Source organism: Engraulis encrasicolus, chromosome 12 (assembly GCF_034702125.1).
Source record: "Engraulis encrasicolus isolate BLACKSEA-1 chromosome 12, IST_EnEncr_1.0, whole genome shotgun sequence".
Classification (NCBI taxonomy): Eukaryota; Metazoa; Chordata; class Actinopteri; order Clupeiformes; family Engraulidae; genus Engraulis; species Engraulis encrasicolus.
Genome location: NC_085868.1, coordinates 26,931,347 through 26,954,985, shown reverse-complemented (window position 1 = coordinate 26,954,985; position 23,639 = coordinate 26,931,347). Strand labels below are relative to the sequence as shown.

The window sequence follows — 23,639 nt, the reverse complement described above, 5'->3', positions numbered from 1 at the left end:
TGCCTACAGCGCATATTGGTACAGTTTTTTTTTTTTACAAGGCCTTCAACCCTTTAGCTACCAGAATTTTTTTTGAATAGGCCGGAATTCTACCAAGAATTCTAAGGAAAAATTGACATTTTGGTCATATTTTAAATAATGTCAAATAACTTGAAAAGACATGAAAAGTGTCAATTACAAGTTACTTTCATATTAAAGTAGAGAAAACACACTTTCAAATGGTATATCATTTATGGATAATTAATTGTTCAGTATTCCCATAGAGTGCCTTTGATGTGGATTAAATTATAAAAATGTGACAAAATCCGATATTATCTAGGCCTTTCTATCTATATATCTATATATTTAGGCCTATCTATCTATCTATCTATCTATCTATCTATCTATCTATCTATCTATCTATCTATCTATCTATCTATCTATCTATCTATCTATCTATCTATCTATCTATCTATCTATCTATCTATCTATCCTTCCGTCCATCCGATCCTTCCGTCCATCCAGGGTCAAAGTTGAACAATGAACATGTGACGACAACAAATGTCGTTCACCTAGAACAGTGTTTCCCAACCAGGGGTACGTGTACCACTAGGGGTACGCGAGCACACTGCAGGGGGTACTTGGAAAAGTGTTATTTTTATAACTAATGTATGGAGCAGCCACATCAGGACAGAGAAAATGATATAGAAAATTAATTAGGGGGTACTCATGTCACAACTAAGAGGCTTAGGGGGTACACAAGACAAAAAAGGTTGGGAAACACTGCTCTAGAAGTCCTGTTTTCAAGCGGTAGGCCTACGGATATATGCGATAACTAATGGACTACACTAGCTAATAATGTTTGAACTGAACCATGCCAAAGACGCGTAAGGATAACCGTAGAAGTGTCCGCGATAGCAGACAGGACATGAATGGAGCTCTAAGGAAGTTTCCCACCCCAATTTGGCACAGGTAAGATGCGCCAGGCATCACCGACTAATACGGAATTGGAAGTGCTGCAAACACCACGTTGGTAGGCTATTATTAAGCGGGCTTGCGGAGCAAGGACCATGCAGAGCATGGCCCTTGCAGAGCAAGGCCCGTTTATAGTAATCTCTAAGTCCTGTTTCTTTCATTATTATTATTGGTCTTGTGCAGGGATCTCCTCCTAGACCTTTCGAGATAGAGACACCGTTCAAACACTAAAACGACCGGCTCGGCTTGGAGATCGCGTATACTAATAGGCTTTTCCGTGTCTCTTGTCGTTTTCCCGTTTTTTGGCGATTTTGTGAAAGCCTGGGTCCCCATTGAAAATAGTGGTGGAACCTCCATGAACCAAAGTTCCGCCACTCTAGAGATTAGAGTGTAGGAGGCTTTTTCGGTCATAAAACATCAACACTTTCACCTAGAAGTTTAGTTGACGCGTTGTTAGCGAGCTCTATGGGATGTCTCCAAATTGTGAAAGTTTCATTTCCCAACTCCCAATACTTTTTAAATGGCAGGTTTGTAAAAAAAACAGGCCTGGCTCTATGGAGAATCCCAGTCTTTCGAAAAGGGCATTTTTCAAGAGATCAGCGCATGTCCCACACGGAGGTCCATTTGTGCCTGAAAAATTTAACCTATAAACTTCATTCAAAGACTGTTAGAGAGATCACAAGCATGACTCCGATCTGTGAAAAGGACACGTGCCAACTCCTTTTAGTTTTTTTACAACGATGTTGTAAAGACAAAAAACTCATTCTCATTTTCTCCCCAGTTTAGAGGTCAATACTAACTGTCTTTCAGTCAATCACAACAGGTGCAGCCAGTGAAGTGTTCCATTTCAACTGTCACTGTCTCAAGATTCTATTCTTAACGAGCAGGTGCGAGGAACCATGCTATTGTTCAGCTCTGCATTGCAATGTAATATAGTCTTGCTGGACTGAGCCTACAGCTAGCTGCTTGGCTTAGTGGTAATGCATGCTGCTGGGTTAGAGATATGGAGGTTGAGGGTTCAAAGCCCACCCGAAGCCGTGTTGATTTTCAAAATTATATCATATGCACTGTTCCTTGGCCAACTTAAAATGCCATGCTTGTCATTTATTATCAATGGCAAATGTGCTGGATTAGAGATATGGAGGTTGAGAGTTCGAATCCCACTTGAAGCGATGCTGATTTTCAAAATTATATCATATGCAGTGTTCCTTAGCCAGGTTAAAATACCATGTATGTCATTAAGTATCGATGGCAAATGTGCTGAATTACAGATATGGAGGTTGGGGTTCGAACCCCAGTCAAAGCCATGTTGATTTTCAAAATTATATCATATGCAGCGTTCCTTGGCCGACTTAAAATGCCATGTATGTCAATTAGTATGGATGGCAAATGTGCTGAATTACAGATATTGAGGTTGGGGGTTCAAAGCCCACCCGAAGCCGTGTTGATTTTCAAAATTATATCATATGCAGTGTTCCTTGGCCAACTTAAAATACCATGTATGTCATTTAGTATGCATGGCAAATGTGCTGGATTACAGATATGGAGGTTGGGGGTTCGAATCCCAGTCAAAGCCATGTTGATTTTCTAAATTATATCATATATGCAGCGTCCTTGGCCGACTTAAAATGCCATGTATATCATTTAGTATGGATGGCAAATGTGCTGAATTACAGATATTGAGGTTGGGGGTTCGAAACCCAGTCAAAGCCATGTTGATTTTCAAAATTATATCATATGCAGTGTGTTCCTTGGCCAACTTAAAAATGCCATGTATGTCATTTAGTATGAATGGCAAATGTGCTGAATTAGGGATATGGGGGTTGGAGGTTCGAACCCCAGTCGAAGCCATGTTGATTTTCAAAATTATATCATATGCAGTGTTCCTTAGCCAACTTCAAATATCATGTATTGTATGTCATTTAATATCAATGGCAAAGGGGTTGGATTACAGATATGGAGGTTGTGAGTTCTAATCCCGCTCGAAGCCATGTTGATTTTCAAAATTATATCATATGCAGTGTTCCTTAGGCAACTTAAAATACCATGTATGTCATTTAGTATATCCCCAAAACGCAGAGCTACAACACTTTCAAGATGGCTGAATCCAAGATGGCTGAATTGTTTGGCCCATAATAACTTCTGACTAGGTGGTGAATGGAGTTTTTCCAAGATTTCTTTTAGCTTTGTTTTCTCAATAGTACTTTGTTTCATCTCTGCCCCCAAAGGCAAGCCTGCTTCCAGCATTTTCTGTGAGAATGCATTTCTAGTTGGAAGTTAGCATTCAACTCAACGTCTTCACGCATATTTTCATGAAGGACAACGTGGAGTAGTAACAGTCCTTGACTGCTTTGCCAAAGCTGACACGCAAAATGGGTATTGTTTCATGCTGCGCTTCCTTCACACGATGCGCCTGTTGCACAGAGCTGTCGCTGTTCGTTGTTCCAGGAAACTAAGATAGTTGGATACCAACATATGGTTTGACTCTGAAAACACACCGAAGACAGTTTACATTTTTAATATGTAGCGCGTAGACATCGGCTGGACAGTTGTGTTTGCTATTTAGGACCATGGCAGAACCCATCACAGTTGAACACCATCTCATAAGCCTAATAAAACAACATGATCTAAAAATAGCCTAAATAGTCATAAAAATGTGCTGTTGACCATGAAAATAGATCGAAGAGGGTTGGAAGTTTTCATATTTAGTGTATAATGGTTGTAGAAACAGAATGATTGTGTTTGTAGCCATTCAATCTCGGACGGCCGTCATTTGAATTGACGGCAGATTACCAAATCGCGTAAGCGGCGCATCTCGAAATAAAATCTAAAATATTGAAAAATAAAATAATATAAACATATAGTTTTTATACTAAAAGTATATTGAGGAGGGTCTGTAATATTGAGCTAAAGTGTTTGAAAGCTGGAAAAACTGCATGATGACGGCCGTTCAGCCGTATTTTCATATGAAAATATTCCGGCCGGTCGCGGCCGTTATGGTACAGATCCAGCCGGACGTTCACGGCCGTTATGGTAGCTAAAGGGTTAAATGGAGCCTGGTATTCTTTTTTTGGACCAAAAATGCATGTACGCCCACCATTTTCCTGCTCTTGTTGATCAAGGCTGTGAAATGAATGAATGAATGAATGAATTAATTAATCATGAATGAATGAATGAATGAATGAATGAATGAACGAATGAACGAATGAAAGAATGGACTGATACATGAATTGGCCTATCTGTTTGTGTATGAATTCATTTACATGAGCAAAACTCTTGAATGAAGGTAGGCCTAATGAAGGCAAAAGTCAAATGCACAAATATATAGGCCTATATATTTTGAAGGAAACTGTGTAGGCTATGTTATGTACACTTATAACACACGTGTGATACAGTGTTTTTTGTTTAGAGGTTGTACATCTTCCCCAATGTAGTAGTCGATAATCAGTTTATCTACCTTCTCCGAGACACCACCACGGACCTCTTGAAGGCTGCTGGCAGTGTCATTTAGCCTACGTTTGGGCTTGGCAGGGGTCTTCTTCCCCTTTCCTCACTTATGACCCTCGAGGGCGTGCATGCATTCACACCGGATGGATGTTTTAACTGAATGTGCCGTTTCAAATTAAAAAAGGGATATTGTGAATGTCCTTACTTGCTGCGCAGGTGGTTTAATGTTCATAAGGAGAATCGGTGTCTGTCTCCGTGCCATCACTTCCACAAGCTATTTTTTTAAATGCAGTGCTCGTCAGTCTGTCTCTCCCTCTCCCTCCGCCGCAATTCATCATGGGTAACGTCGTGCGTAAGCAGCAATAACTAGCCCTGTGTTATTCAACTATTCTGAGCCGGACACTACGTTGTCCGCAGTGCATTGCGCACTATGTCCAAAGAAATTCTGACTGACGATACAAGCGGCATCAGCGAGAGTACAGAAGGGGAGGACTTTCTCTCGTTGCATTTCAAAAGAGAAAACAAATGTCACTCAGCTTTCAATGTCACTCAACTTCCAACGTTCATTTATAGTGATGTATGCCGTTCGACACATAATGTGAACTAATTCACGTTTCAAGTTCTTTATTTAACAATGTGTTGCGTTCAGTTCAACGTTCACGAAAAAATGAGCGTGTTCAATGGACGCGTTCTTTTGAACGCGTTCACGCACAACACTGCAATTGGTGTTGCATCATTCATATGGTATTACAACGCAGCAGTTTCAGATAATGTTCCATACGTGCAGAGTAGGGCTGCTCGATTATGAGAAAATCAATATTGCGATTATTTTAGTCAATATTGATATGATTTTTTTTAGACATGATAGATATTTCTTTTAAAGACAAATAATTGTACTTAACAATTCACAATCTTCCCTCCCTTCAGCAGTGTGAGTGGAGGGCCATAGAGAAACACACATTGGTGTTCTGCATGAGTGATTGGTAGCAAGACGGCTCTGTGCTTGCTATGACTCAGGTGCAGGGGAATGTGTTGTGCTTAGTAGGGCTGCACAATTAATCGAAAAATAATCAAAATCGTGATAAAATAGTGAAATCGAACTCTTGATTTTAATCGTGATTTAATCGTGGCAATAGTGACCTACTTTTGAGAGCGTCCTTGAAGCCAGAACATACTGACAGGCTGGTGTTTCTGGCCAGAAATCTGTCCACTTTAGTTTCATGCTATTGCCTTTACATAATTATTACAATTCATTTTATTTTGCTCATCCTGTATGTAATTCATTCTTGGTTATATTTCATCTTGTTATAATTTTCAAAAAAATCTGCAAAAATCAATAATCGTGATTATTAATCGTGATTATGATTTTGACCAAAATTATTGTGATTATGATTTTTTCCATAATCGTGCAGCCCTAGTGCTTAGTGTAATCAACCTTTTAGCAGTATAGACAAATGACAAAAATATTGTTTCAAATCGATATAATGAAATTTGATCTTGTTTGACAGCAATATTGATATCACAATATAAATTCTATATATTGCACAGCCCTAATACAGAAAGACGTGTAAGCAATGTGTGGTAGTCTAACATCTACAAGCACGCAAACAAGTAGGCCCACCATTTTCTGCTCCTCCTGGTCAAGGCTCTGAAACAGATGAATGAATGGATTGACGAAGAGATCACTGTTGCGTCATTCCGATGACGACACAATGGGGCAGATTCAAATAACGCTCTGTACATTCCAACGTGTGAGGTAGTCCCACGGTTTTTCCTTTTATTCCCCCCCGTCTTTTCAGCCGTTTAGCAACTGTGTGTGTGCAGCATGTCTGTCATCTGGGACACAGCCACCTTTTTCTCCAGTTACTCCATTCTTGATTCTCTGCCAAGTACTTTCCCAGAAGAGGGGGGCTTTCTCTCACTAGCAAAGTCCCTCCTGTCTGCGATGCCCCCTCTAGTACTTCCAAGCAAATATGTAGGTTTGGCTTTGGAAAGTGGTGGGGAGATTTCAATGGTAAATGGTTTGGATATGCTGTTTTTACATTATATTTGTGAAAAAATGGTGGGGACAGTCTAGATTTATCTCAAAAGTGATATGGACATGTCCCCACCATCCACACCTAAAATTACACCCGTGCTTCCAAGGCCCCCCTCCAAGGATCCCCTGGACCCCACTATGAGAACCACTGCCGTAGGTGTTTGAAATATAGCTGTGGTGTAATCATCCCTCTGCTGTTGCACGTCCGGATCCCTCTGATACACAAGTATAGACTGGAGAGAAGCCCTGTAATAAAAATAAACTCGAGAAAAAATATAGGATATACGTAGGCGTAATATACCGGAAAATGTAACTTTATATTTAGTAAGCAAGTTCCCGGCTGTGTGTCTGTTTTTGGCAGCATGTGCAGCATCAGCTGTAGCTTTTTTTATAGAGATTAAAGTTTACTGAGGTGTCTTTTTTGTTTGCAATATTGTGTTATACGTCACTGTCAAGTAATGTATCACTGTTATTTTGGTTATTTTGACTTCAAACTAATAACAATTCTGTTATCATGTAGCAAAAGCACACAAAATGAAAATAACCTGATAACAGTGAAATCGAACCACAACGTGTTGACTCGTAATCGTATCCTCAGGAAGTTTCCCAGAAATGGAGTCTTGTTATGTAATCTTTGTGAATCGGCAGAGCTGAATGGCTCTCCAGGCTGGACTGGGCAGGGCAAGGGAGTAACTGAATAAATGAATGCCATGGAGCGTGATGGGTCTGAGCAGCTGGGCAGACAGGCGAGGGTGAGGGTGAGGAGGGTGTCTGCCATCCTGCCTGCCCTGCCTGCCCTGCTTGCTTGTGGGTCAGTGACACCCTCAGCTGGTTGAAACCCGAGTGGCCGCCGGTTCGTACTGTTCCTACTGCTCGTTAGGGGACCCGGTGACAACTTTGGCTGGGCCTGAGGTTAAAGTCATCTACAAGCCCACCCACCCATCCACTTTTTTATTTATTTATTTGTAGTTTATTTAGCAGGGACAATGCTGTGCACATTATTACAAACATGACAAGGCAAGGCCATGACATAGCTCACAGATGTGAATACTGTACATAAAAGGTTTATAGCTAGATGGCTAATTTGCAACCTCAGTCCCTTATCAGGCTAACTATTCTAATAAAATATACAAATCACCTTGGATATACCAGAATACACCTAGTTATACAAAATATACAGTAGACGAATATAACTACCCTATCAACCTACCCTATCAACACGTCATACAACATAATGGGGACACAATTCTGCGGGCCCGCATATCCTGGGCCCGGAACAGCTGATCCATTTTGTCCCCTCTTGTTGGTTTTGCTGCTGCTCGTTACTGTAGCTGCTCATCCTCTTCCACCACCAAGCTGCCACTCTGATGAGTCATGCAGCCCCAGCCCCAGCCCAGGACACACCGCACAGCACAATACGGCCCTCTTGGCATCTGAGTTACTGCCTAATAACCTACAGGACAGGCACTTGCGTACAATACAATACAGAATGCCTCAGTCCAGACTGATAAAGTGTATGGGAATCAGGGCGTGCCGTGGCGTGGCGACGTCTTAGCGATCACACGCTTATTGGAAGATGCTCTTTCCCCATCGGCACCCTTTCGGCCCGTCTGCACTGTGCTGTGCTGTGCTGTGCTGTGCAGTGAATGCCCACCGCACCTACCCGCCTCGCACGGGCCTAAATTGCTCCGAGTCAGAGCTCACACTCATACAGCCTGTGACCTTTCAAGTGAATATTCATACTTAATGGCCTAACCTCATTCACCAAATGAAACTGTCAAACTGTACAGAAGCTATTGCAATGCACACACACTGTTGACGGGGACGGCGGCGGCATAGTTGGATTTATTTTAGCAGGACATGTGCAAAGCCTCAACCAAAAGTCAAGTAGGCAAGACGTTTGGTCTTTGTAAATGTCGTTGAGGCCGGGCAGGGGGTGGGGACTGACACGGTGGGATGGGGTGTGATTTAAGAACTCTGTACAGGTTGTGGTCTGTCTGTGGTAGACGGAGGCGGAACTGCTGTATCCCTCAGAAGCTTTATGGTTACTGGCGCCCCCTAATGGTGAAAGTTAGTTTGATTCTTTTTGAAACAATGCCACTCTATAATCAAGTCTTCTTCTGTTGTTGTTTTTTCTCCCACCACCAGACTGACACCAAAGATCGGCTTCCCATGGAGTGAAATTAGAAACATCTCATTCAGTGACAGAAAGTTTCTCATCAAACCGATAGACAGGAAAGCTCAAGTAAGTGTGGTATCTATTAAAATCGTTGTACCTCATGTATTATTTATAAAGATGCTTTGTATTCTTTGGACATTTACAATCGGTTAATTCAATTAAGTTTAAAACACTTAAACTTCGCTCTCCCTCTAGATGCACTAGGGTGGAAAAATAAAATAAAATCACTCAGGCTAGTTTACTGTCCCTCATTTTCCCCTTTTTACAGCTGTAAAGCATAATAACACCATTACCTTGGTGGAAAAAAATGCAGCTTATCAATTAATCGTAAGTCAATCCATTAGGTCAATCAAATAACCATGAATGAATTAATTAACAATTTGCATCTCTAATGTAACCCCAATAATTGTAACTTGTGATGAGTGATGTGCACTTGACTGACTCCCGCTCCCCCTTCTTTCAGGACTTTGTGTTCTTCACGGAGCGGTTGCGGATCAACAAGCGCATCCTGGCCCTGTGCATGGGCAACCACGAGCTATACATGCGGAGGAGGAAGCCCGACACCATCGAGGTGCAGCAGATGAAGGCCCAGGCACGCGAAGAGAAGCACCAGAAACAGATGGAGAGGTACCGTATGAGCCACATGCAGTATATTACACTACATTATGCAACGTGTACCTGACATATGCAGTACGTATACTACATCAACAACTCAGAAGCGGATGAAGGCCCAAGCAAACAAGGAGAAGAACTAGAAACATTATGATCCATATGCGGTACATTATACAATATGTACGATACATACGTATACAATGCATTACACTACATGAACAGCACATTACACTATATTCACAGCTCATGAGAAAATGAAGAGCCAGGCCCGCGAGGAGAAGCACCAGAAGCGGATGGAGAGGTTAGAAGGGTGTAAAAAGCCACAGCAGTATCTCAAAAAAAATCCTCTGCCGTGGCTTAATGATTAGGGAGCTAGTTTTAAGATCAGAGGGTTGCAGGTTCTAATCCCACCCTTAACTACTGTACACCTCCATCCTTGGCTGAAGTGCCCTTGAGCTAAGCCCACTTTGCACCAGGGACTACCAATACCCTGTAAATAAACCAAATGCTTTTATCCAAAAGCGACTTACAAAGAGTAATGTAATGTGAAAAAAAGAAGCATCCTGAGAATTCTGAATTTACGACAGCTAGCTAGTTGTGATAGCCAGGCTAATTCTTGCATTGTCATTTTTTACTGCACGTGTGTACATTTTACATGTGCATGTGTATGGTGGTGGCGATGAAATATGTTCTCTTCTCCTTCAATGTTGTTCATTACTACTAAGCAGGTGCTCTTAATCCACTTACTGTGGAGGAAAACAATCGGGGTCAAGAGCATAAGTACACATAAGAGTTTAGGCTAAGTACAGGTTGAGAATGTTGGGTACAAGTCATTATAGTTCATCACACCCTTTTCTGTTGCTTTGGGCCCCTTGCCTCAGTGTCTGCTGCCCACCTCCGACCTCCGTGGAGATAGCGGTTCATTTTCCTCACTGCCAACCGAACCTTGGCAGAGCAACTGTTGAGAGGATTTTCCCCATTCAACATCCCGATTTGTCTTTGAGAGATATTGAATAAACGTTTGATGTTCAATGACGTTGAGACTTGCATCACGAGGCCACAAGCAGCAAAATAGGACATGAGGAACTAGGGCTGCACAATTATCGAAAAAATCATAATCACGATTATTTTGGTCAAAATCATAATTACGATTATTAATCACGATTATTGATTTTTGCAGATTTTTTTGGGAAATTATAACAAGATGAAATATAACCAAGAATGAATTATATACGGGATGAGCAAAATAAAATGAATTGTAATAATTATGTAAAGGCAATAGCATGAATCTTAAGTGGACAGATTTCTGGCCAGAAACACCAGCCTGTCAGTATGTTCTGACTTCAAGGACGCTCTCAAAAGTAGGTCACTATTGCCACGATTAAATCACGATTAAAATCATGAGTTCGATTTCACTATTTTATCACGATTTTGATTATTTTTCGATTAATTGTGCAGCCCTATGAGGAACTATGATAATTTGCACCCTGCGTGCGGGTTTGGTGGTTAGCTAGGTAGATTGTGTTGCAGCATGCTCTTCAAATTGGTTTATTGTGACTCTAGGGTTGATTTTTAAACACAAAAGGTGCAAGTGGCTCAATGGCGTTTCTTTGGGCTCAGACGTCAGGTGGTACAACCCCTGCTAATGCCCATAAATTAATTATTAGTTGGAAATGAATGTGCTGCAATGAATATGCTTCTAAGGTAGTCCAATATCCCAACTCCAATACCCCAACTCCAATATCTTAACTCCAATATCCCAACTCCAATATCCCAACTACAATACCCCAACTCCCAGTATCCTAACTCCCAAGTGTTTGTGACCTTATGATAATGTCACAAGACGTCATTGATGACAGAAGTTTAATTCAATATCTCGCTAAAGCCCAAATTGAAAGGTAATTTTCTCATTTGCAATTGGGATGTTGAAAGGGGAAAGGTTCCCCCAAAAGTTGTTTTGGCCAGGTTGATAGTGGGGGAAATGTTAATAGGCTCGTTCGTGACAAAGCAGTGCTGCTTTTGCTAAGCAGCGAGCATGCACACTTTGCCAGTTTGATGCATTGTGGTTAGAAAATTCTAACCAGAATGCATCAAACTGGCAAAGTGCGCATGCCCACTGCCTAGCAAAAGCAGCACGAACGACCCTTCGTCACGAACGAGCCCATTGTTTTCTCCACGAAGGTGGGGGATCACATGAAGTGCGAGGCCATGAGCACAGGTGGAGGACAGGAGTCAGGATATTGGAAAGCACCCTATGTGTAATCCATACAGTGCTGCCATTAGCTGTGGTTGCACCACCCTGATGGGTGCTGCTACTAAAACGTCAGTGACCCAACTACATGTTGCCAACCAACACCTTCTACTGATGATTATTTCAGTTGCAGTGAATGGATAGGTAACTCATCTAATTGAATGTTGTCATGTATGCTACTAAATCTGTGAGGAGATCAAGGACAATTTTTTTGTGTGGCTCTCCTCTTCCACCGACTTTGGTCGCTTGTTATCGGGTTGAAGCAGTCGTTGGCTTTCCCAGGACTCGTACTAGAAGCCACGACTGTTGTTTTTAGTCCAGGCTCACGAATCGTTTAATTCCTGCCACTGTACACTGTGTCTGCCGTCTGCCATTGACCCATCGTCCTAGGTAGAGAGACGCCTCAAGGTTTATCTCCGCACCTTAAGTACCCAGCCAATGCTCTTTACTATGACTTGCAGGTGGCTTTAGTGTAGAATGCATCCATCAAGTGTAAACACGTCCTTGGGGGGGAAATGAACTCCTGATCCTGAACTTGATCTTGAACCAAGAGTGACAGAAATTGTAACCACAGCAACAGCTTCTTCTATGAGGTTAGCTGTACGCAGTGCACCAAATGTGGTGGTGGAGGATGCGAGTCATACTGAGTTACCTCTGCTTTCTCTCGGTCTCCGTCTCTCTCTCCTTCGTCCTCTACCTCGTTCTGTCTCCTCGCAGGGCCCAGCTGGAGAAGGAGAAGAAGAAGCGGGAGCATGCGGAGAAAGAGAAGGAGCGCATCGAGCGGGAGAAGGACGAGCTCATCGAGAGGCTGCGGCAGATCGAGGAGCAGACGTTAAAAGCACAGAAAGGTGCGTGTGTTATGGGTTTGTGTCCATGTGTGTGAACATGTTTTTGTTTGTGTTTACATCTGTACAGCTGGAGGGGGTACACACACACACACACACACACACACACACACACACACACAGAGAGAGACAAACACATACACACACTCTTTTTCTAACGCACTAGATCTCTTTGAGTTTCTAACTGTACTGTACCTGTATTCCTGTATGCACAGTACAGTACAGTACAGTATGGTATGCACGACTGGCCTCCAAATCCTCTGTCATCAGCACTCCTTCCCGTAAATCCAGGCTCTTGGCTGCCGGTGCTGACGACAGGGATTAGGCCGCTATTGGGCAGCACGGTGATCCCTTGCTAGGGGTAATTCCCCAATGGGCACTCAGTCAGAAAAGAGGGAAGGTGTGGGGTTGGTGTGCAGAACGAGAACGAGTCAGAGAGGAAAGGTGTTTCCCGCATAACGTTTGTTGGTTAAATAGGTGGAGGGAGGTTAGCCGGTATCAGACACATCATTATGATCACTGGAGTGTTGCGCTGTTTCAAATGAAACATGATGTATAAAAATGACATAATTGGAATTGAAAGGCTATTTTGTGCCATCTCATATGACATTTGATATGAAAAACTCAATATGTAAAAAATACAATATGCATGCAATGTTTTTGTAAAGCAACTTTGGAAACAGACATTGTGGACATCTGTGTCCCTGAACATGGCCAAAGAGCTGCAAAGAGGATGGAGAAAGGGAGTAGGGATTCTACAGCTGGCTAGATTAATCAACCACGCGTTGTAGTGCAGCTCTGTTCAGTTTCACACAGCTATTCCTGTTTCTACAATGTAGTCACAAATCAATGATGCTTGTTTCAGTGAGCCCCGTGATGTTGTAGTGCCCGTCACCAGATGGACATGGCCATTATTGTTTCAAATTGATTCCAGTGTCTGGAAGTGAGTTAAGGTTAATTGAACCACTGCATGCTACATTCTTCAGACCTGTCACTAAACTATGTGTTCATCGTTGCGTGCGCGCGCGCGTGTGTGTGCCTGTGTGTGCGCATACATGCGTATTTGTGTGTTGCTATGTGTATTTTACTCTGTGTGTGTGCGTGTCCTTTTGCCTGCCTGTGTGTGTGTGTGACTCTGTTTGCCTGTGTGTGTGTGTGTGTGTGTGTGTGTGTGTGTGTGTGTGTGTGTGTGTGTGTGTGTGTGTGTGTGTGTGTGTGTGTGTGTGTGTGTGTGTGTGTGTGTGTGTGTGTGTGTGTGTGTGTGTGTGTGTGTGTGTGTGTGTGTGTGTGTGTGTGTGTGTGTGTATGCGTATCCATGCGTGTGTATTTATGTGTGTAACAGAGCTGGAGGAGCAGACGCGCAAGGCTCTGGAGCTGGACCAGGAGAGGAAGAGGGCCAAGGAGGAGGCGGAGCGACTGGAGAAGGAGAAGATGGCCGCCGAGGAGGCGAAGGCAGCCCTCGCCAAACAGGCTGCAGACCAGATGAAGAACCAGGAACAGCTCGTACGTCACTACTGCTGCTACTACTACTGCTGTTACTACTACTATGCACATTACACTGCTAGATTAGTTATATTAGTTAAATGCAGTCCTCACCAAACAGGCTGCAGACCAGATGAAGAACCTGGAACAGCTCGTACGTCACTACTACTAAGCGACTTTGAGTATCATGAAAAGCGCTTTATAAAACTTGTGTATTGTTATTATTATTATTATTATCATTACTGCTACTACTACTATGCACATTGCACTGTTAGATTAGTCATGTTAGATATGCAACTATTCAGTTTGGGTTAGGGAGGAGCCGTGAGCAGCCCTCGCCAAACAGATTGAAGCAGGAACAGCTTGTATATAACATCACACAGCACTATTACTACACTGCTATTACTACTACTCACCTCAGATACACACATTTTACTGTTAGATTACTGGTATATTAATTGAACAGACTGTAGACCAAATGAAGAAGAAGCAGAAGCAGCTCGAACGTAACATCACACTTCACTACTACTACTTAGTTATGGTATATTATTTAAATGAATGTAGTAAGAATGCACCACACATACAACGCTGCTATTGAGTAACTTGAAGTGAAATGGATGCCAGATTAAAGAATGGCGGTAAGACTTGCATGTGCACATGGACTGACTGCTGTGCAACATGGTCAAGTGGATGTATACCTGCATTATTTTGTATACATTGTGTATTAAATTCCATTCCACTGCATTTTGTCACACCAAATTCACTGTAGCGAATGCCATCAATAGCCATCCTGAAGCAGTATGGCATTAAATTCACCACGCTAGGCCGACGCCACAAACAGGTATGGTCTAGAAATGGAACATAGGCAGAGAAAGCAAGGTCAAATTCCTCTGCGTGCAGTAGGGTAGTGAAACCAATCAATGAATTCAGTTGTTACACCCACCCTCTCACTCTTCATTTCACGGCAAAGACCATTGATCCGGAGACTGCTTACTGAACTTGTCATAGATGTGTAGCCGGCCATGGACACTTTCAGTGGGAGAAATGACCCATGAAATGAACAGAGCTGCAATTTCTGGGGTCTTTATCATATGTTCATCAGCCATATTTGACCATAAATGGTCATATATCGGCTGCCATTGTTATGCAATATCTAACGGGCAGAGGTGTGATCTACCGGTCGAAATCCAACCAAAATGGCGTCCAGTGGGCCCATTGGCGCTACCCAGGGAAAAGTTATTTTTTATGGCCAGTAATCACTCTTTGTTTCAAGGGTCTTTGCTTCACACTGATTTTCGACAGCCAGTCTTAGAAGCATCCAGTGGTCAACCATTTGAATCTTATTTTTTTATGAATATTTATTGAATGAAAAAAAGATTCTCCAGAACACAATCACACAGCAGTCATATTAATCATACCTAAACTAACTGCAAATATGGCCATGTAGATTTCCAGGTAAGTGTGGCGTTGGAGGTCTTGGTAAAGAACGATGAGTACTGGTTATTTTCTCCCCCACCCATGTTAGTGGTAGGAGTGCAAGAATAGACTGGAATCTGACCCAAATACCAGCTCATTACTAACATAGTTGGGTCACATCAGCCCATCTTACACAAATGTGTAATCTTCATTTGAACAAATCACTCTTGATACTTAAAGTATTTATGTATTTTCCATACCTTGGCTTTATGTATTTAAGTGCATTTCTCATAATGGCAATACTCAGATCTGATTTAAATCCAGCTTTAACAAATGTGAAATTTGTATAAAATGGAAAAAAAAATCTTGAACAGCAATCTTTTGTTGTTTTTGTCTTTAAGCTAATGAAGTTGTAAGCTGTAACTCTGCGCTGCTGAGAACTTGTGGCAGGGTCACACGTATGTGTCTGTCAGTTTTGTTCTGTTACTTCCCCATTTACTTTGCATTGGGTCACTTGCTGTGGAACACTGGCTTGTGGCTCTGTTGTGTTGTAGCTGTCGACAGAGCACACAGTGATTTTCTCCAATGTAGTGGGGAGAAACTTGGCGAATTGTTTGGGGATCCTATTTGTACATTATATTTGGAAAAAGTGGTGTGATGCGCACAACATCCACACCAAAAGCTACACCCATGGCCATGTGTGATCCACAGTGAAGCTACCTCACTCAATCACATCCGCTGCCGTATTTTGGCACGCACGTATGCGTGTGACCCAGCCGTAACTGATCAGACTGCCCTGTTACCCGGAGGTGCTACTGTAGCTGCTGTTACTAACTAGCCTCAGAGTATGTATCAATATCCCTCCTCTTGTGCTTCCTCCGTCCTCTGGCCTTGTACCTTCAGACTCGACTTGAGGGCGTTGCATTGAAACCCTAGATTATAAAACAGTCGATGCTGCGTTTAGCCTTTTGGCTCAGCCCAACGTTGTGTACTGCTGCTGTCTTGGTGCAGTGTCCTATGTTTTTTTCACTTTATGCTGGCCACAGGATAATGTGTGTATCGCCTTGTCATCGACTCACGGCAGCCTTATACCAGTTAAACATGCCAGCGATCTGACTGAGGCCATTCGTTCCAATACAATGAAGGAGTGGTCATCGTGGCATGTAGTGTTTTATTGCTATGGCCTCAAGTCGTGGAAAGTGTGAAGGTCGGAGGAGAGGGGCAAATGTGCCTGCAGTGCACATGGTGCTTGATTCCTTACATCTTCCCTCAATCCCTTAGTCATTTTCTTGGGAGGAAGTGTAGGGTGAATCAAACGCCTCAACTTTTTTGAGTTCTGTCCGTACAAAAGGTACAATGCTGCCAACGAAGAGTGGGATTTTGCAAAGTTGAGGCATTTGATGCACCCTATGGGAGGAACGGCAGCAGGAAGGCTGGAGGAAACTACTGGAGGATGGATATTGACATGGCCTCTCAAACTCTCTCATACTGCATCTCAAATGGTGCACGTATTGCACACTTCGGTATTCATGTTTTAGTGCATTAGTGCATATTAGTTACACACTGAAACATAGTGCCCGAAGTGCATAAGTGTGCCATTTGCGATTCAGTGTCAGTGTTTGCTGACATCTTGTGTGGGTGCTTCTCTGCTCCCTGACAGGCCGCGGAGCTCGGTGAGTTCACCGCCAAAATCGCCCTGCTGGAGGAGGCCAAGAGGAAAAAAGAAGAGGAGGCCACAGAGTGGCAGCACAAGGTAAACACAACAACAAACCCGCCTTACCCTCCTCTCCATCATCCCCCACCCTCACCCCGCTTCTCTCCTCTCTGTTCCTTCACTTTCCTCTCTTCTCTATCGCACAAGGTGAAGACATCCAACCCTCCTCTCCTCTCCTCTCCTCTCCTCTCGCCTGCTCCCCCCTTTTTTCTCCTCTCCTCTCCTCTCCTCTCCTCTCCTCTCCTCTCCTATCCTATCCTGTCCTCTCCTCTCCTCTCCTCTCCTCTCCTCTCCTCTCCTCTCCTCTCCTCTCATCTCCTCTCGCCTGCTCCCCCCTTTTTTCTCCTCTCCTCTCCTCTCCTCTCCTCTCCTCTCCTCTCCTCTCCTCTCCTCTCCTCTCCTCCTTCACTCTCCTCTCCTCTCCTCTCTTCCTTCACTCATCTCTATTGCACCTGGCCTCCTCTCCTCCCTATCACCTTCCCCTCCTCTCCTCTCTTTTCTATGACACAAGGTAGACGGAACCCCCACCCTCCTCTCCTCTCCATCCCTACTCTCCATCTCCATCGTCATCCCTTCGCTCTCCTCTTTTTTGTCTCTATTTACATCTGTGGTCCCTGGGAAAGGAGCCTTAAAACAAACCTGCATTAACAATACATGTCCAGGGGGGTGCTGTGGCGCAGGGCTTGCATGCCCCCAGGGACCTCGGTTCGAGTCCGGTCGGGGTCATTTCCCGATCCTCCCCCGTCTCTCTGTCCCACTCACTTCTTGTCTCCATCTCATAATATCCTATCAAATAAAGGCATAAAAATGGGGCAGCCGTGGCCTAGTGGTTAGAGAGTTGGTCTTTCAATCTGAGGGTTGCAGGTTCGAATCCCACCTGACCTCTCCCTACATCTCCATGGCTGAAGCCAGGCACCTAACCCCACATTGCTCCAGGGACTGTAACCAATACCCTGGCAAATAATCAATGTAAGTCGCTTTGAATAAAATGAAAGCGTCAGCTAAGTGAAATGTAATGTAATGAATGTAATGTAAAAAAAAACAATACATGTCCAACTGTTGCCACTGGAAAGTTGACACTAAAATCGTCTGTATCTGGCGTAGGCAGCTGCTTCTGGCCAGACTAGCCAGGAGGTCGCTCAGTACAGTAAAGCGTCTGCTCGTGTCCGTGGCGTAGCCAGCAGAGGTCAGCGGGTGAATTCAGCAGTGAGGCTGGCTGACCTGTGTGCCACTGGCCTAATGCTACTCACAACAGCCCCAGCCTCTCTCCACCTGAGGTTTCGGGATTAAGCTTTGATCGTGCTGAAATCCCATCCCGTCCCGTCCTGTCCCGTCCCTCTCCCCTCCCCTCCCCCCACACCACGCTCAGGATGTGAGCTGTACGGTAATCCATGTCTGTGCAATGCAAGGCAATGCCGCCCAAAAACAACTTGTGCGTGTCTGCGTACGGTTCTAGGACTGATTGGCCCTGAATGAACTACTAACCAATTACAGTAAATACCGGTAGTTGGTAAGGACTTCCCCCTGCTGGGCTTTCTTGGAAGTGCGTAACACATTGGGTGTAATGATTAGGGTTTGCCATATTCACACGCCAACTTAGCTTCTTTATTAACAATCGGTTATAAGTGCCATTTTTCACACTGATGGAAAGATTGAATCCTTAACATATGAAGTCACTGACAAATACTGTACCATCTTCTATGTTTTTTCATTGTGTTTTTTTTTATTAGTAGTTTGTATTCCTCTGCTTTTTCACATAGAGATTGTAAAACCTTATTTTAGCAGTCCCAATTACACTGCATTCATATTATATTACCAGTATATGTTTTACATGCAGTGAGGTGTGTAGCGTGACATTATGTAGGCTCCTTGCACTACGCACCCCAGTCTTAATCCTGGCTGTGAGTGAAAGTTCATCAGGTTACATGCAGACACACTGTTAAAGAGACCTTGGTTAAAAAAAAAACTTTGGTCTGCTTCATGCTCCATTTAAATTGTGTCTGTTCTCATCTATCTTTAATTTTTAATTTCCTGTGAAATACCGTATGTGTTTTTATTTTATTTCCTGCGAAATATTTCTCTATTCCATTACTCCTCCCATGCCTTCGTCTCTGTGCTGCTCTTTGCTGCAGGCCAGCTTTTACTGCTTTTTGTAACAAATTCCCTTTGATGCTTCAAACATTGTTTCTCTGGCATGATGTAATTCCTACGGTTATTTTTGTATTGCCTGCTGTTCTCTTGCCTCTCCCCCTCGTCCCATTCATACTTGTAATGCAATGTTAGATAATGCATAATCCCTGATGTTGCTTCTGTTTCTGTTGTCGCGCCGCTTGCCTCTCTCTCTCCCCCCCCACCCCTGTCTCATTGCTGTAAACCAATATTTTTAATGTGTTAATATTATGGGGTGGCCACATTTAGTTCAGGGAAAAACACAGTTTTGAAATTCCACAAGACCCAGGAGGAGTTGAAAGTGGTAATGATGGCCAGCACAGTAATTTATATCTGTAAAGCAGTGTTTCTCAAACTTTTTCAGACCAAGGACCACTTTGTCCCCCCAAAATTGTTCATGGACCCCCTGTCAACTGAATTGATAGTTGATGGGTGCTAATTTGACATGGCTAATTTCGATGCAGATCATTTTTATTCACAATACAAGCCTGGCTTATTGTGGTGAAAATAAGATTTGAGCTATGTTCAGCTTTGTGATTATATTACAAATGTAGCCTACTGCTAGCTCGTCTTGGAAAAATAGAAATCCCCGAAAACCACCTGAGCTCTGTCGCGGACCACACTTTGAGAATCACTGCTGTAAAGAAACATAGTAATTGCCCTACCTCTCCTGTTGGCCATCTTAGCTCAGGAGGATCTGGAGAAGACCAAGTAGGAGTTGAAAACTGTGACGACTGACAGTACAATAGTATAGACCCGTTCAGAGTTGACATGCTCATGAATGCGTGTGCATCGTTGACTCAAACACACCAGAGATATTGGAAAGATATTACGAGAGACTCCACTTTTCTGGGTGGTACTGCTCTTTAGGGGGAGTGCCGACTCCATTCAGAAAGAACGGGCTGCTGCGCAGAGCCGTATCTCGACAGCGGCCTCTAGGAGAACTGCAGGCATGGGTAAAATCGGGAGTGGTGATTCTGTATTTAATACTGGGTGACAGTGCAGACACTAAAGAGAGAAAAACTGCCGTTCTGAAGCATGTACGTTGATAAAATATAGAGATTCCGAAAAGTACACTTGTTATGCTATTTTGAGAGGGAAGAGGCTGTTCCAGAAGCATAGATGTTTGTTGTTACAAGACATTAAACTACTGACTAGACTGATGACATCGCCAGGAATGCCCGTGTCTGTGGTGCCCACTGCATATCTGAAGTTAGCGCGAGCATTCCGTTTCTTATTTCGGAGAAAACACCTGGCGAGTCTCTGTACAAGTGAGCGGAGAATGGACGATTTTGAGGCAGCGGTGTGCACGCAGCCAAATTACGTCATACCTGTTTACAAACTCTAAAGGGGTCTATATAATTACCTCCGCCAAGGAGCTTATGTTTTCGGTCCCGTTGGTTTGTGTGTCTGTTTGTCTGTCTGTTTGTCTGTTTGTTTGTTTGTTTGTTTGTTTGTCAGCAGGATAACTCAAAAAAACACATGAACAGATTTGGATGAAACGTTGTGGAGTTGTTGGTAATGACCAAAGAAACAAGTGATTCAATTTTGGTGGTGATCCGGATCACAATCTGGAACCAGGAGTTTTTTTTAAGATCCTTCACCATTGCTAGCTTAGAAATCTAGGCGCCCCTAGTGACAGCAAATTGAATTGTGACATTCCAGTTTCTAACTCCTCAAAAAGAAGGCAGAAAGACATTAAAACAAAAATAGGGTGTAACATAGTCGTTTTATCAAACAGCTTCCTTCCGCGGAGGCCTGCACTCTCTGGAGTGCATTTTTTTAGTCAGTAATGTGTGTCCCTCTCCCCTACAGGCCATCTCAGTTCAGCAGGATCTGGAGACGACCAAGGAGGAGTTGAAAGCGGTGCTGACGGAGCCAAAGAATGTAATTATTCCTAATGTTTCTACCTCTATCCAACCCACCCCCACCCCCATCCATCCTTCCCCCTCAGGCCATCTCTGACCAAGAGGACCCGGAGAAGACCAAAGAAGAGTTGAAAGCGGTGATGACTGAGCCAAATGATATCATAATTGCTAATGTTTCTACCTCTGTCTCCCTCTACCCGTGCTGCCCCCCTGCAGGCCATCTCCGCCCAAGAGGACCTGGAGAAGACTAAGGAGGAGCTTAAGGCGGTCATGACGGCCCCGGCGGCGGGCGCGGGTGAGAACGAGCACGACGAACAGGATGAGAACAGCGCCGAGGCCTCAGCAGAGCTCTCCAGCGGAGACGCCAACGACCTCCGCACAGAGGAGGAGCGCGTCACCGAGGCACAGAAAAACGAGCGTGTCAAGAAACAACTACAGGTGACACTAACACACACACACACACACACACACACACACACGCACACACACCCCAACACCCACATGCCCTCCGCACAGAGGAGGAGCGCGTCACCGAGGCACAGAAAAACGAGCGTGTCAAGAAACAACTACAGGTGACACTAACACACACACACACACACACACACACACACACACACACACACACACACACACACACACACACACTGTCCCCAGTCCCTCTTGCCTTGATGCTGAATCTCCCTTGTGTTCAGGATATCTACGCCTCTTTTTATTTCCCCTTTTTTAATTCTACCATATCTTCAGGACCTCAATGGGGCACCAAAGTCACGCCCTTCTACTTCCGAGCCATGGGGTTGTAGCCCTCAAAATTTTGAATGGGAGTAAATGGAGCGAGTCAAGCTAAATCCTCACCCCGTTTGGCATGTGTTCCGGATTTCACATATGATGGCAGTGAATTTGAAAGGTTTGGATTTGCGTCATAAGACCACTCATTTTCGGCACGCAAGAAAGGTTATTTTAGCTTTTGTGCAAACCTGTGTTAGAGACTACAACGTACGCCTCGCATATTTGACGTGAACCGAGGCACAGCCAACCCTACTGCTGCATGGCGGCTGAAGTGGCTGCACATCGGACATGCGACTTCTTTTGTGTAGTCCAAATAATTACATATTTTTGCACGCACACAACTCAAAAATCGCTTGTCAAGTGAAGTGGACAAGCACACCATCATTAATTCTGAGGTACAGCATATGTGTGATCGACGGGGGAATGAGGCTTTCACAGCCCCATGAGGGGGAAGTGGTGGAGACAAAGGTGCCCCATAGGACCAAAATGTTACTCTTGGACATTCCACACACATAATATGTCAAGTATGAAATGGAAGTAGCGTTAAGTGAGTGAGGGGACCAGGCCGAGTACAGACAGATGAAAAGTAAGGAAGTAGGGACAATATTCACACCAACCCACTTTCTTTTGCTGTCAGCTACTTGTTAATGTTTTACACTACTTGTGTCCCTATCACCTTAAATCATATTGGCAGGGATCTCCCTTAGCTGGGATATCAGATCGGCTTGCTTTACAGATTTGCTTGTTTTTTTCCCCCGGTGATGGTCCTAGGGCAGGGCCGACAAGGCAATTGCCCAGGGCGGCACCAGAGAGGGCGCGGCACCATCGCGAAACTCCGCCCCAGACAACATTGCGAAAATCTTGTTTGGTCTGGCCTGGTCTTCTTGCCTCAAATTATTTTAGCTAGAAGCATATTGAGGCATTTCTTGAACGTTAGATAGGTACAACCTGTGCATTTCACACCGAGATGTGGTTAGACGAGGCAAATTCGCCGGATACTCTATTTCACCCTGACACGCTTCTCATCTCCTTTTTCCCCCCTCCAGGCTTTAAGCTCGGAGCTGGCCCAGGCGCGTGATGACAACAAGAAGACAGCCAACGACGTGCTGCATGCTGAGAACGTGAAGGCCGGTCGGGACAAGTACAAGACGCTGCGGCAGATCCGGCAGGGCAACACCAAGCAGCGCATTGACGAGTTCGAGTCCATGTGAGGGGGGAGAGATTGAGATACAGAGGAGGGAACCCTGGCAGAGGCCTGACAGGTCCCCCCCTGCTCCCCCGCCCAATCGATTGCCTTGGAGGCTGACTGCTGCTGACCAGCTCTCGACTCTCAAGCCCTCCAGTCCAGCCTGCTACCAACCCCCACACCCCTGCCCCTACCCAAACCAAACCAAACCAAAGCCCTATACTGGACCCTAAGTCTCCAACCAAACCCACTATTGTCCCTCTGACCCCTGTCCCAGAACAAGCAAACCCCAAACCTGCAGAGAGGCCAGAGGGGGTTGCTTTTGCCCCCCCTCGTGCTATGCCAAAGCTCTCTCCGGCCAGCTCAGCTGCCTACCCTTACCCCTACCTCTAGCCCTGCTTCGTCCAGCCCGTACCCCCGCCCCGCCCAACAACACCCCCTCAAGCCCTGCTCCTGCAGCCCAGCCCTGGATGAACGCTCTTCAGTCGAGCATGTGACGAATCATGACTTACAGACTGCTTTGAATTTTTGTTTTCCTGAGGTTTTTCTCTCTTTTTGTTTGTTTGTTTGTTTGTTTTAGGTGATATAACTAAAGATGCTTACAGTTCTAATTTTAAGGAAAGAAAGACGTGAGGAAAAAGAACAAAAATAAAGGACAAACATGGTTTTATCTAAATGGCCATTTGCAGCAT

The 23,639-nt window shown here is 44.2% G+C and overlaps 1 protein-coding gene across 1 annotated transcript in view; it reads left to right on the top strand.

The window, feature by feature from the left end:
- Nucleotides 1-23,627, top strand: part of LOC134459641 (radixin) — a 64,024-nt gene extending 40,397 nt beyond the window's left edge. Inside the window, exons 9-15 of the mRNA XM_063211987.1 lie at nt 8,588-8,684; nt 9,082-9,245; nt 12,199-12,329; nt 13,669-13,829; nt 16,885-16,977; nt 21,192-21,413; nt 22,808-23,627. Of these exons, the coding sequence (XP_063068057.1) occupies nt 8,588-8,684; nt 9,082-9,245; nt 12,199-12,329; nt 13,669-13,829; nt 16,885-16,977; nt 21,192-21,413; nt 22,808-22,972 (1,033 nt within the window). The 3' untranslated portion in view covers nt 22,973-23,627. The remainder of the gene's footprint in view (nt 1-8,587; nt 8,685-9,081; nt 9,246-12,198; nt 12,330-13,668; nt 13,830-16,884; nt 16,978-21,191; nt 21,414-22,807) is intronic.
- The last annotated feature ends 12 nt before the right edge of the window (nt 23,628-23,639 follow it).